The sequence below is a fragment of the Hemitrygon akajei genome, chromosome 27 (assembly GCF_048418815.1).
Source record: "Hemitrygon akajei chromosome 27, sHemAka1.3, whole genome shotgun sequence".
Classification (NCBI taxonomy): Eukaryota; Metazoa; Chordata; class Chondrichthyes; order Myliobatiformes; family Dasyatidae; genus Hemitrygon; species Hemitrygon akajei.
The window spans coordinates 44,196,545-44,211,151 of record NC_133150.1 but is presented as its reverse complement, the minus strand read 5'-3'; the positions used below and the strand labels follow the sequence as shown (position 1 = coordinate 44,211,151).

General features: G+C 42.3%; 1 protein-coding gene across 1 annotated transcript; it reads left to right on the top strand.

Annotated features, from left to right (window-relative positions):
- The first annotated feature begins 6,038 nt into the window (after positions 1 to 6,038).
- Positions 6,039 to 13,252, top strand: LOC140717329 (pepsin A-like). Its single transcript, XM_073030804.1, has 9 exons — positions 6,039 to 6,166; positions 6,270 to 6,432; positions 7,003 to 7,120; positions 7,813 to 7,931; positions 8,769 to 8,968; positions 9,671 to 9,790; positions 10,646 to 10,790; positions 12,362 to 12,460; positions 12,605 to 13,252. The coding sequence occupies exons 1-9, from the start codon at positions 6,111 to 6,113 to the stop codon at positions 12,749 to 12,751; spliced, it is 1,167 nt and encodes a 388-aa protein (XP_072886905.1). The 5' UTR covers positions 6,039 to 6,110; the 3' UTR covers positions 12,752 to 13,252.
- Positions 13,253 to 14,607: the final 1,355 nt, after the last annotated feature.

Sequence of the window (14,607 nt, the reverse complement as noted above, 5' to 3'; positions counted from 1 at the left end):
AGTGATCAGAACCGATGTCCACAAAAGAACGCCTGTCAACCGACATGAAGCCGTGGACTCTCAGTTCGGTGCCGAGCTGAGTAAGTATCAGGGAGAAGCGAGCTGAACCAGACCAACTCTTGCCTTGGGCTCCCACACCCTGACCTTCAAAATCTGTCGACTGAAGAGTGTGAAAAGTTATCAAAAAGATAAATCTCCTGGAGGGCTGCATAAATGCAAATTCTTTCTTATGTTGTTGCAAAAGGTACAGAAAGCATGATCAGGTTTAATATCACCGGCATATGTTGTGACATTTGTTAAATTTGTGTTAGCTGTACAGTGCAATTCATGATAAATATTGAAAAAACTGAATTACAGTAAGTGTATATTTATATATTAAATGGTTAAGTTAAAGTAACTCCTGCAAAAATGGAAATAAATAAAACAAAAGTAGTGAGGTGGTGTTCATGAGTTCAATGTCCATTTAGAAATTGGATGGCAAGCTGTTTCTGAATTGTTGAGTGTGTGCCTTCAGGCTTCTGTACCTCCTCCTGAGGGTAACAATGAGAAGAGGGCATGTCCTGTGTTGGGGGTCCTCAATGATGGGTGCTGCCTTCTGAGGCTCTGCTCCTTCAAGATGTCTCAGATACTACGGAGGCCAGTACTCATGATGGAGCTGACTCTCGACAAGTGACTTCAGAACTGAAATTGAACTGAGGGCATATTTGAGGGCAATTATTTTGTTTTGATGAAGGGTCTTGGCCCTAAATGTCAACTGTACTTTTTTCCAGAAATGCTGCCTGGCCTGTGAGATCGTCCAGTATTCTGTGTGCGTTGCTTGGATTTGCAGAATTTGAGGATTTTCTCTTGATTTTGTTTTCATTGTTGCCTGAGATCAGCAGTGAGAACAGAGAGAAACACAAGAGATTATTAATAGAAGTCATGTTTAATTGCTCACCTTATCAATTAATAGTCAATAATATGCACTTATTACTGATTCTCTTTTGTTGACAGAGCGTTTTTGAATATGTTTACAAATCTGATTATTATCCATTTGATTAAATAATTCCCCAGATCTGAATACCCTTGAAACTATTATAAAAATAGTTTGAGATGATTTGTCCTGTTCCGTGCTTCAGCCTGCGATTCCAAAGTTTAATTTCACTGAGTTTTTGAAGAGTCGGATTAGCTTTATATGTCACAAGGACAGTACATGGAAACATTGAAACGTACTGTGAAATACATCATTTGTGTCAATGACCAACACAGTCCGCATACGTGCTGGGGTTGTCTGCAGGTTTCAGCATGCTTCTTGTGTCAATATAGCAGGCTGACAGTTTATTAATTCTAACTTGTACATCCTTGGAAAGTGAGAGGAATACAGAGCACCCGGAGGAAATCCACGCGGTCCCAGGGAGTACGCAAAAACTCCTTCTAGACAGTGGCAGGAAATGAATCCCAATCTTACAGCTGGCACATTACATGGTTATGCTAACCTCTCGATACTGCACTGCTAATTTTTTTTAAAGAACTTTTCACTTTGATTGAACTGCTGGGTCTAGTTATTGGAGAGTGTGCAAAAGTGGTTTACCAAGATGTTTCTTGGATTAGAGTGTATGTGATTTAAGGAGAGATTAGACAACCTTGTGTCGTGTTCTCTGCAGTGGAGGAAGCTGAACGGAGACCTGATATATTTTTATAAGTTTACGTTCAGTCGCCTCTGTATGAGGTACCTCCTATACCTGATAAAGTGGTCACTGAGTGTATGTTTGTGGTCTTCTGCTGCTGTAGCCCATCCACATCAAGTTTTGACATGTTGTGTATTCAGGAATGCTCTTCCGCACACTATTGTTGTAACATGTGGTTATTTCAGTTCATGTCACCTTCCGGTCAGCTTGAACCAGTCTGGCCATTCTCCTCTAACGTCTCTCATTAACAAGGCGTTTCTGCCCACAGAACAGTTTCTCACTGTATGATTTTTGCTTATCGCACCATTCTCTGTAACGTCCAGAGATGTGCATGAAATTTCCTGGAGATCAGTAGTTTCTAGGGTACTCAAGCCACCCCATCTGGCACCAGCCATCATTCCACGGACAAAGTCACTTAGATCACATTACTTCCCCATTCTGAGCTTTGGTCTGAAGAACAGCTGAACCTCTTGAGCATGTCTGCATGCTTTTATGCATTGAGTTGCAGCTACATGATTGGCTGATTAGATATTGGCATTAACGAGCAGGTGCATGGGTGTATCTAATAAATGGCCTCTGAGAGTATGAGAGGGATAGATAGCCAGCGAGTGTGTCGCCACCCACAGCTCCAATCTGCTAATTAAAGTTGCTGACAGGACAGCACTGATTGTCCTAATCTCAAATAATAATGAGGCAGCCTACAGAGAAGAAGTCATCACCCTGACACCATGGTGTCAAGAAGACAACCTCTCCCTCAATGTTGCAAAAATGAAGGAGCTGGTTGTGGACTACAGGAGGAATGGAGACAGGCTAGCCCCTGTCGACATCAATGGATCTAGGGCTGAGAGGGTGAACAGATTTAAGTTCCTCGGCATACACATCACTGAGGATCTCATGTTATATTTGTTGTGCATACCATTTACTATAAATTAATATAAGTTGCATATTGCACATTTAGACAGAGACCTACTGTCTACTGTCTAAGACCTACTGTTAAGTTTAAAGCAGATGTTTGGGGCAAGTCTTTTACACGGAGACTGTTTGATGCTTGGAATGAGCCCCCAGGGAATATTGAAGGCCAAAGGGACTCTTCCTGTGCTTTGCTATTCATGGGTTTATGAACTGTTCAGACATCTGATGGTGAAGGGGAAGGAGGTGTTCTTAAATCATTAAGAGTGAGTCTTTAAGAAGTTAGGATAGGTATATGGATGTGTGGGTGCAGGAGGGCATTGATGTGGGTGTGGGAGCTGGAATCAGACAGAAGACTAGACTGGCATGGGCTGGATTGGATGCGGGGCCTGTCTCTGTGCTGTAGTGTCTATGACAATCGGAATCACGACACTTCTTACTGCAGTGTCCATGATGATCGGAGTTATAACTCTTTGTACTGTAGAATCGATGGCAGTAGGATTTGATTCTTTGTAGTGTGATGTCGATAACAATCGGACTCGTGACTCTGGATAGATTATGAAACCATATGTTTTGCTTCTTTTCTGTTTGTTTTTTTTTGTCTTGAATATGATTCTGAGATGTTTGGGCCTGTGGTTTCCATTTTGGAAATCGTCAGGGTGTTCTGGTGCTCTGTGGTCGCTGGCAGGATCATGAGGATACGTCTGCAGGATGGCCCTCAAGTCGATGCTCGACTCCATTTTGTGGATTAAAGTTTCCATTGTTCACCGATTAAAACAAGTAGAGATGTTGAAATATCAAGCGAATGTGGCAGGTGAACACCTGCTGCCAGAATTTTGATCGCTGGTGGGATTGCTCTGCTGTCAGAGAAGGGATACTACCTTTTGAACACTGGTGTCAGAGAGGGAAAACCCAGGTTTTCTGCATTTTGGATTTGGACTTGGACTATAGATTTTTTTTTTAGACTTATAGTATTTTATATTCAATGTTTTTTGCCCGATTTTTCACATTCGTTGTGTGTGGAGAGGAGGATTTGGAGATTGATATGCCTGTTCCATTTTGTCCATTTCTTTGTGCGGGAGGTAGATATTTAGGGGTTGTAGATCGAGCTACCATTCTTTTCTTTCTTGGTTTCAAGAGACTGGATAGGCTGTGTCTGTTTTCCCTGGAGTGAAGGAGGCTGAGGGGTGACCTTCTGGAGGTTTATAAAATCACGAGCTGTTGTACATAACGTGAATAGTCACAGTCCTTTTCATGGTCTAGAAATAAAAGGTAGAGGTTTAAGGTGAGATGGGAAAGATTTAAAGGGGACCTGAGGGGCAATGTTTTCCCCCATGTAATGTGGTGGGTATATGGAATGAGCTGCTAGAAGTAGAGGTGGAGGTAGGGAGAATTAAAAATATTTAGCAATGTACAACAATAGGAAGGGTTTGGAGTCAGAGAATTTCAGAAGAATAAAATAAGTTTCAATAAGTGATTTTACTGTCAGAGAAAGGCATACAATATACATCCTGAAATTCATTTTCTTCCCAGACATCCACAAAAACAAAGGAGTTCCCCAAGGAATGAATGACAGTTAAAACATTAGAGCCCCAAAGCCCCCCCAACTCCCCCTCCCATGCACAATCAGCTGCAAGGCAACTTCCACCCACCACCCACCAGCAAAGATGCATCAACACCCTTCACTGATCAATCAGTCGTGCAGCAAAGAATCAATGAGGACACAGACTTGCAGTACCCCAAAGAGTACTCGTTCACCCAGTAATTTGACATACCACAAGCTCTCTCTCTCCCTAATAAGGGAAAAAGGGGTGTCCCGTTTCACATCGAGACAGGAGGCATAACAAACAACTCACTGATTTACGATGTTACAAGTCGGTTGCTTTGCTTTTTCTGAGCTCTGCGCCCGGAGATTTGGCACCAAGAAGGTGCAGCTCCCCGAGCACACGACCCCTGGCAGCCAACCCGCTGCTCCCGATGTTCCGTGTTCTCCCGCGATGCTTCAGTTTGCGGCACCGGCCTGGAATCAGCATGTCCCCGGAGACATGAAATCCCGGAACAGTGTAAGCATGCTCGTCTTCCAGGCCGTATCCTTGGGCTATCCTCATCTGGACCATGATCCTCCCCATTCATGTACTTATCCAAACTTCTCTTAAATGTTGCAATCAAACTCGAGTCCTCCACTTCCACTGACAGCTCATTCCACACTCTCACCATCTTCTGAGTCATGATGGTCCCCTCTCAAATTTTCCTTAAATATTTTACCTTTCACCCTTAACCTATTTCCTGTACTTCCTGTCTTATCCAACCTCAACAAAAAATGCCTGCTTCCATTGACAATATCCATTCCCATTAACATTTTGTACACAGCTATCGAATTCCCTCACGTTCTCCTTCGCTGCAGGGATGAAGTCCAGGTCGATGCAACCTTTCCCTGTTCCTCAGTTCCTCAAGTCCTAGCAATACCCTTGTAAATTTTCTCCGTCCTCTTTCAATCTGCCTGATACCTTTCCAGTAGATAGGTGACCAGAACTGCACACAATACTCCAAATTTGGCCTGACCCACGTCTTAGACAACTTCAAGACAACAGCCCAGTTATCTGATTTATGAAGGTCAATGTGGCAAAAACACATGTCAGGCAGCACAGTAACGCAGAGGTTGGTGCAACGCTTTACAAAGCTAACTGTAAATTAGGGATCGATTTCCCATGTTGTGTGTAAGGAGTTTGTACATTCTCCCTGTGACCATGTGGATTTCTTCCCAGTGCTCTGGTTTCCTCCCACATTCCAAAGACTTTTGCCTAGGGTCAGTAAGTTGTGGGCATGCTATATTGGCACCAGAAGTGTAGCGATACTTTCAGGCTGCATTGCACAATCCTCGCTGATTTGACTTGACACAAATGACAGATTTCCCTGCATATGAGAAAGTCTGCAGATGCTGGAAATCCAAAGCAACACTCATAAAGTGCTGGAGGAACTCAGCAGGTCAGGCAGCATCTGTGGAAGTGAATAAACAGTCAATGTTTAAATTTACTCTGGTCTTTGAACTTAGTTGGATGTCACAAAATTAGGAGAGACATAGACATCATAGCCAGTCAATGACGCCATCCTCCATTCTTTGTCAGGTCTCACTGATGTAGAGGAGGCCTCAATGGGAAAACCAGATAGAATAAATGACTGTGGTGGATTCACAAGTAAAGGGCTACGTCACCTGGAACTACCTCACCTGGAAGGACTGTTTAGGTCTCAGTCATTTGATAAAACAGTTCTTAATCTAATTTCTGATTGTGTTATCTGTGATAAGACTTTAATTCCACAGCACTTAACATACTTTATTATAAATCAACTTCTATATTGAAGGGTGTCCTGAATAGAATGTGTTTTATCAAAGATAAACTGATCACGAGGACAATTATATTTACTTCTCATGTGGAATGATTGTATCTGTGTCCATGTGACAATGATTCCTTGAGTATAAATATTAGGGCTCAGAAGCCCGATGTCAGATTCTGAAAGGAATCCAATCGATTCAACATGAAGTGGTTACTCCTTGCCTTTGTATGCATCCAGCTCTCTGATGCCGTCTTCAGGTAGGATCATTTTAACCAAATCTTAACGGTTTTGGCAATTAATTTTTCTCCCCAAGGAACAATAACAGATGCTGACATTCTTAACTTATTTCCCACTTTACAGAGTTCCTTTACGTAAAGGAAAATCTGCCCGAGATGTTCTTCGGGAGAAGGGATTGTTGGAAGATTTCCTCAAGAAACATCCATATGATCCCTGCACAAAGTTCAAAGGTGCTTGTTCCATTGAAACTTTGGCATCAGAGGAGCCTATGACCAACTACATGGATGTAAGTAATCCTTGACTGCTATGATCTGAAATGTGGGGTGAAGGAACTCTTGACCTTCTTAATGAAAATGGTGTAACATTTCTATTGTTTTTAGAGCGAGTTCCTATTTGAAGAGAACAGGGAGGTGCAGAAGGAATAGTCCCTTCAGAATGCTGATGGGGGAGCAGTGGTGGGGAGATGAGTCCAGTGGTGGAATCCTGTAGAGTCTGATAGAAATGATGGGGTATGATCCATTGAATGTGGAAGCTAGTCAGGTGGAGGGTGGGGACAAGAGGAACCCTATTCCAGTTGCTGCTGGGAAAAGAGTTGGTGTGATAAGAAGTGGAAAATTGGTAACACGGTGAATTGGTTTCTGATTAGTAAAATTCCACCTATCACCTCCCAGCTTCTTATTTCATCCCGCTCATACTCCCACCCACAGTTCTTCCCTCTTACCTGGACGTACGTATCAGCTGCTAGTTTGCACTCCAGCCTCTCTTACTTCTGTCTTCTTCCCCTTTCCTCTCCAGTCTTTATGAAGGCAATCACACTTAATCTGAGTAACCAAGGACATCTTGTTTTTGCCGACAGCTGTCATACTACGGAGCCATCAGCATCGGTAACCCCCCACAGAGCTTCACTGTCGTTTTTGATACTGGCTCATCCAACCTCTGGGTCCCATCAGTCTACTGCAGCCAGACACCATGCGGTAAGAAAATATAACATTGATATTAACATATTTACCAGTTCTGAAACTGAGGTAGGGCCCTCTGGAGTGTTAGAGAATAGAGGGACCTAGAGATACAAGTACATGTATCCCTGAATGTGGTGTCACAGGTAGACATTGTGGTGAAGAAGGGTTTTGGCATTCTGGCCTTCATCAGTCAGGGTATTGGGTATAGAAGATCAGATGTTGCTGAGGCCACAGCTGGAATATTGTGTACAGGTTTGATCATGTCTCTACAGGAAAGATGTTGTTAAGCTGGAAAGCATGTGAAAGGGAATTATGAGGACATTGCTGGGACTCGGTGTACATTATATGTTAAATGAATGTCGCACCATTGAAACAGATGTTGAATTGTTTTGCTTCCATCAATGACACAGTCCATGGACGTGCAGCAGACAGCCTGCAAGTGTTGTCTTGCTTCTGCCCCCAGTGTAGCGTGACCTCAACTTTGTCTCCCTCATGTCTTTGGAATGTGGGTGGAAACTGGGGCTCTGGTCTGGTGAGGGGTAGAATGTTTGCAACTTGGCTGAAGGGGAAATCTCGGAGTCTGCCAGCCCTGCGATGCTTGGTGTGCTTTTGACGAGTCTTAGGGAACTATTGACCGGGGTTTGTTTGGCACAGGGTGATATATTGAAACTTTTTGTTTCATTGATGAAATGGATGTTTCTTTGCAGTGAAGCACCACAGATTCAACCCATCCCAGTCCTCAACCTTCCACACGAATAATAAGTATCTGTCCATCACGTATGGGACAGGAAGTATGACCGGTTTTCTGGGATATGATACTCTGAGAGTAAGTGAACTCTTCACCCTCATAACTCAAACCACAGTGATACCTCTACTGCAAAACTCAGAGATCCAAACTGATACAACATTCTCAATATTATTGAAGACTATTTAATACTTCTTATTTAATTTCATTCATATATATATATATATATACATACATACACACACTATATATGTATGTATTTACTGTAATCTGTAGTTTGTCTCTCTATTATTGTACAGCAAACTCAAAGTTAACAAATTTAACGACATATCAGAATCAGAATCAGAGTTAATATCACCGACATATGTTATGAAAATTGTTCAGTTTACAGAGGTAGTGCAACGAAATACATGATGAATAAATATGGAGAGAAAGAACTGTGTTACTCTAAGTATATATATGTTTATTAATTTTAATCAGAAATAAGTAATACAAAATAAGAGAATAAAAAATGTACTCACTTAAAAACCTGGGGGAACTCAGCAGGCCAGGCAGCATCTAGGGAATAGGGTACAGTTGATATTTTGGGCCAAAAACCATGCTGAACATGTATCAGTTCAGCATGAATTGTCCTTTAGTCCTTCTCAACATCCTCTAGATTCTAGCTCTTGAATAATTTACAGTGACCAATTAACCAATCAATCAGCATGTCTTTGGGGAATGAGAGAAAATCAGATCAGACAGAAAGAACCCACCTGATCACAGGGGGTGATCTACAAACTCCATGCGGGAAATACCAGAGGACGGGTTTGAACCTGGGTCACTGGCATTGTGAGGCAGCAGCTCCATGAGCTGTGCCCATGTGCGGCCTGACAGGATAAATATCTGATTAATTTCTCTTTAAATCTGTCTCACCAGCTTTCTAACCTTGTGATCAATGGACAAGAGTTTGGATTAAGTGAGACCGAACCCGGCGGTTTCTTCTCCTACTGTAATTTCGACGGTATTTTGGGCTTGGGCTATCCATCACTTGCGGCAGAAGGAGCCACTACAGTGTTCGACAACATAATGTCTCAGCATCTGGTTTCACAGCCACTCTTTTCTGTCTACTTGACAAGGTTAGCACTTTGTAACTCCTTCCTTCACTACCGGAGAATCTGTAATGTGACATGTTAATTTGGTTGGTACCAACATCACTTCTTCTTCTGACGATTCTGGTTATTTATTTTAGTTCAATGGGATTCTAGGAATTAAATCGAGAATATAAAATAGGGATGATGTTGAAAACTTAAAAAGCAGATTACTGGGTCCGATCCAACATGTCAGGTCAGGGCTGATGACGTTAATTGAACTGGAAGTTGAAGACATTTTGGTCTCCAGTCAGATAAAGATGTCCATCATTCTTAGAGTTTTATTGTTACTTCAGCTTGGACAACTCATTTAAGGTCTAGAGTGACTTGAATACGTGGATAGGAAAGGCTTAGGAAGACATGGAACAGACGGGGGCAAGTGGGATTGGTGTAAATGGTGAGCATGGATGAATTGGAGTAAATGCCCCTTTTCCATGCTGTGTGACTCTATAAATGCATGTTTTTGTTGCAATATTAATGAAATTATTCCTTTAAAGATTTAAAGATTAGCTTTATTTTTTGCATGTATATTGAAACTTGCTGATGTGTTTCAGGGATGTGCTGGGGACAGCCTGAGAGTGCCACCTCACTTCTGGTGTCTACACATCGTGCCTACAACTTACTAACCAAAATCTGTACATCTTTTGAGCGTTTAAATCTGAGATATTCTTATTTAACGTTGTTTTCCAGGACAAATGGTGAATCTGGAAGTGAAGTCCTTTTTGGTGGAATTGACTCAAGCCGCTACACTGGCCCAATCTACTGGGTCCCTGTTACCCAGGAGGCCTATTGGCAAATTGAGATCCAGAGGTAAGTGGTATCTCCATCTGCGGTATTCTCTCACTGATCAGCCGTTGATGATTAACTTTCAGTGAGTTGAACGAGTTATATAGTTAGAATTTATAGAGAAAACAATTGTTAGAGTCATGATGAGGCTACAGTGTGGATGGAGGAGCAACTCCTGATATTCCATCTGGGCAGCCTCCTCTCTGCTGGCATGAACATTGATTTTTCTAACTTCCGATAATTTTTCCCCATTCCCCTTCTCTCTTTATCCATTACCTGTTCTGGGTCCCCTCTCACCCCTTCTCCTCTCCTTACATCTCGCAAGTCATCTCTCATCCTCTGTTGGTCCAAAGAGAAAATCCCTAGCTCACTCAACCTACCTCATGAGATATGCTCTCTAATCCAGGCAACATCCTGGTAAATCTCCTCTGCACACTTTCTAAAACTTCCTCATCCTTCCTATAATGAGGCAATGAGAACTAAACACAATAGTCCAAGTAGAATCGAACTAGATATAACGAATACTTCAGCTTGATGACGAGATTTTCCAAATTATTTTCTTGAATTTCGGACTCAATTCTGAACTGCTTCTACAACCCATACACGCAACTTCAAGAACTCCTAAACTCATATTCTCAGTTTTAGTTATTTTAATTGGCACAATTTGTCATTTTTGCACATTGATTGTTTGTCAGTCTTTGCTTATTGATAGCTTTCATAATATCTATTGTGTTTCTTTATTTGTCTGTCATTGAATCTCAGGGTAGTACAGTACAGGGTGACATATACATACTTTGATAATAAGTTTAATTTGACTCTGATTTTGGCAATAAATCCAAATCAGCATTTTTGGCTAACACTATGATGTTTCTCCCTCAGAGTGACAGTCAACGGCCAGATTGTGGCTTGCTCTCAAGGTTGCCCTGGCATCGTTGATACTGGAACTTCTCTTATCGCTGTTGGCGGAAATTACATCGGCAATATTCAGCAAAGCATTGGAGCAACTCCAAATTATTATGGCCAGGTAGGGGCTGATTGTCCAGTGGTCTGTGCTCAGATGGCAGCTGTAAATTCAGTATACAGACAGCACATTGAGTTAATGAAATGCCAGCAGCAGTGATTGTGCAAAGAATGTGCTCAGTGAGAAATGGCTAGGATTACCATCTCCATTCACAATGTAACGACCACGAATCGTTGGATGAACTCAGCAGGCCAGGCAGTTTCTATAGAAAAGAATAAACAGTCAATGTTTCATACCGAGTGGCTTCAACAGGCCTGGAAAGAAAGAGAAGTTAGAGTAAGAAGGTGGGGGAGAGGGACGGAAGAGGGACAAGGTGATAGGTGAAATTGGTGGGAGAGGGGTGAAATAAAGAGATGGGAAGTTGATTGGAGAAAGAGATAAAGGGCCGGAGAAGGGGGAATCTGATAGAAGAGGACAGAAAACCATGGAAGAAGGTGAAGGGGAAGAACAGGAAAGGGAGATGATGGACAGGTAAGGAGATCAGGTGAAAGAGGGAAACAGGAATGAGGAATGGTGAAGGAGTGGTGTGTGGGTGGTGCAATTTCCAGAAGTGTGAGAAATCAGTGTTCATGCCATCAGGTTGGAGGCTATCCAGATGGAATATAAGCTGTTGCTCCTCCGACTGATTGTGGCCTCATCGCGACAGAAGAGGAAGGAGGCCATGGATTGTGTTTTATCATCATTGTACATTCAACCTTTCTCTATTAGTTGTAAAAGCATTAAAGCATGGAAATACACATTGGGTCAGGCAGCATCTGTGGAGAGAGAAATAAAGAAAAGAGAGTCTTTAGATGCTGAAAATCCTGATGAAGGGTCTTTGCCTGAAACATCAACTGTTCATTCCTCTGCATAGACTCTGCCTGACCAGTTGAGTTCTTCCAGCATTTATAGTGAGGGAGAATTAAAATAGTGATACACGTTGATGACTTTACATCAGAAGTGGCCAGTTTTGGAAAGTCTGTCGATCAGAAATGACTGATTTCACCAATGATTTCTGAGGACTGTAACAAACCTAATTATTAGATGATGTGGTCTTACTAATGTAAGATCAGAGAAAACAAAGTCAGAGTAGGAATGGGATGGAAATTTAAAATAACAACTTTCTTGGAAGTTAGGGTCATCCCTGTGGTTTGAATTAAGGTGCTATGCAAAGTGGCTACCTTATCTGCCTCTGGTTTCTCTGGTGGAGGTGAGGCCACAGAATGAACACCCAATGCGCTAAATTTAAAAAGAAGTGTGGCGAGGATGTTTTCAATAGTGAGGGAGTCTAGGACCAGAGAACACAGCCTCAGAATAGAAGGATATCCCATTAGAACTGTTATGAAGAGGCATTTCTTTAGCCAGAGGGTGATGTATCAGTGGAAGTTGTTGGCAAAGTTGGCTGTGGAGGCCATGTCAGTGAATATATTTAAAGCAGTGTAGACAGTTTCTTGATTAAGGGGAAGGCAGACGAATGGGGTTGAGAGGGAATGTAAGTCAGCTATGATGAAAAGGCAGAGAAGACTGGATGGGTTGAATGGCTCAGTTCTGCTCCTATGTCTGATGGTCTAAATATTGTTGCTCTTCTTTCACAGTACACCATAAATTGCAACAATATTGGCAATATGCCTGATGTGGTCTTCACCATCAATGGATATGACTTCACTCTTCCTGCCTCAGCCTACACACTGAAGGTACGTGATTCATCAAACACATGGGGGATGAGAATTTCAAGGGATGCATTCATTAACCTTGCACGGTTTAATGACACATGTTATAATGATCATTTATTGAGTGGACACTTGACCTGGTGTTAATTGCTCTCCATTTCCTTCCAGACCAGTTACTCTAACACGGTCAACTGCGACAGTGGATTTAGCGGCACTGGTGGAAACCTCTGGATTTTGGGAGATGTCTTCATTAGAGAATATTACTCCATCTTCGACAGAGGAAACAACCGAGTGGGATTGGCTAAGGCCATCTAACTTGCCCCTCAATATTCCCATTGAAGGTCCATCCCAGTTCAAATTTGCAGGTTGATTTAAGCCATCTCATTTGTCATCTGACCATACAGTATCAAAGATCAGGGTGTCACTTTCAGAATCCTGAAGGTGAAGCCACCGTATTGAATGCTGGGTTTTTACTTAAAGGAAAATGCGAAAAGAGGGGTAACTGAAATAAGTGCCTGGCCAGGATGGGATTTTAAAGGACCAATCTATGAATTTTGGGTCTGGACTGGATATGCAAATATTGAGATCATGTAATTATGCCTCTTCTCAGATTGCCTAGCACCTTTCCTCTCTTCTTTCCTGATTTCCCTCTTCAGCTGTGGTTTCCAGTGCTTCACTCCTGAACCATTCTCATGGAGTGAAATCTGGTTCGATGTAAACGTGAGCTGAACATCACACAGCCTATTGTTCTATCCTGTGGGATATATCTATAAATAGTTCATAAAAATGTTGAATAAACTTTAATCATGAGATGCATATTACAAGAATTCCAGTTCCTTTTTCTTTGAATGAGTGTGTGTGTGTGTGTGTGTGTGTGTGTGTGTGTGTGTGTGTGTGTGTGTGTGTGTGTGTGTGTGTGTGTGTGTGTGTGTGTGTGTGTGTGTGTGTGTTAAAGTCAAGTCAATTCTATTGTCATTTAACTATGGACTTGTATACTGTGAAGAGAGATAATGTTTCTCTGAACAGGGTGTAAAGCACTATAGTACATATTACACACAGTAACTTATGAAAGTATGAATGAAATCTACAGATGGATTACACACAAATAAACAATGCAAAGTGCATAAACTAAATGTTGTAAGTTACAGAACAGATGAACCAGTGACATTTTTGAATGCAATGCATGAGGGAGTTCAGAAAGCTAATGTCCTGAGGGAAGATATTGTTCCCATCCTGACCGTTTTTGTTTTGATGCATCGGTGTCTCTTGCCTGATGGTAGAAAGTCAAACAGGGTGCTGGATGATGGGTGGGATCCTTGATAGTACGAAGGGCCCTTTGTACGTAGCGCTTCTGATAAATGTATCGGATGGATGGTAGGGAGACCTCTGAATGGTGCTCCAATAAAATTCCTTTAAGATGGGGAAGTGGCGGACCATCACTGCCCTCAATCTCCTTAGGAAATTGAGATTCTGCTGTGCATTCTTCTTCAGGGACATGTTATTAAGGGACCAGGTGATGTTATCCTTGATATGAATGGTGTGATTATCTCCTCCCTAGGGGAGCCATGTATTCACAGAGGGGGATGGTCCATCTGCACTTTCCTGATAGAAACTTAGAAGGTAGGTGCAGGAGTAGGCCATTCGGCCCTTCAAGCCTGCACCGCCATTCAGTATGATCATGGCTGATCATCCAACTCAGAACCCTGTACCTGCTTTCTCTCCATACCCCCTGATCCCTTTAGCCAGAAGGGTCATATCTAACTTCCTCTTAAATATAGCCAATGAACCGGTCTCAACTGTTTCCTGTGGCAGAGAATTCCACAGATTCACCACTCTCTGTGTGAAGAAGTTTTTCCTCATCTGGGTCCTAAAAGGCTTCCCCTTTATCCTTAAACTGTGACCCCTCGTTCTGGACTTCCTCAACATCGGAAACAATCTTCCTGCATCTAGCCTGTCCAATCTCTTTAGAATTTTATGCGTTTCAATAAGATCCCCCCTGAGTCTTCTAAATTCCAGTGAGTATAAGCCTAGTCGATCCAGTCTTTCTTCATATGAAAGTCCTGCCATCCCAAGAATCAATCTGGTGAACCTTCTCTGTACTCCCTCTATGGCAAGAATGTCTTTCCTCAGATTAGGGGACCAAAACTGCACACAATACTCTAGGTGCAGTC

Coding starts and splice junctions, on each gene's coding strand:
- LOC140717329 (XM_073030804.1), top strand. CDS start 6,111: ATGAAGTGGTTACTCCTTGCCTTTGTATGCATCCAGCTCTCTGATGCC. Junction 9,791..10,645: donor TGGCAAATTGAGATCCAGAG/GTAAGTGGTATC, acceptor TTTCTCCCTCAG/AGTGACAGTCAACGGCCAGA. Junction 10,791..12,361: donor CTCCAAATTATTATGGCCAG/GTAGGGGCTGAT, acceptor CTTCTTTCACAG/TACACCATAAATTGCAACAA.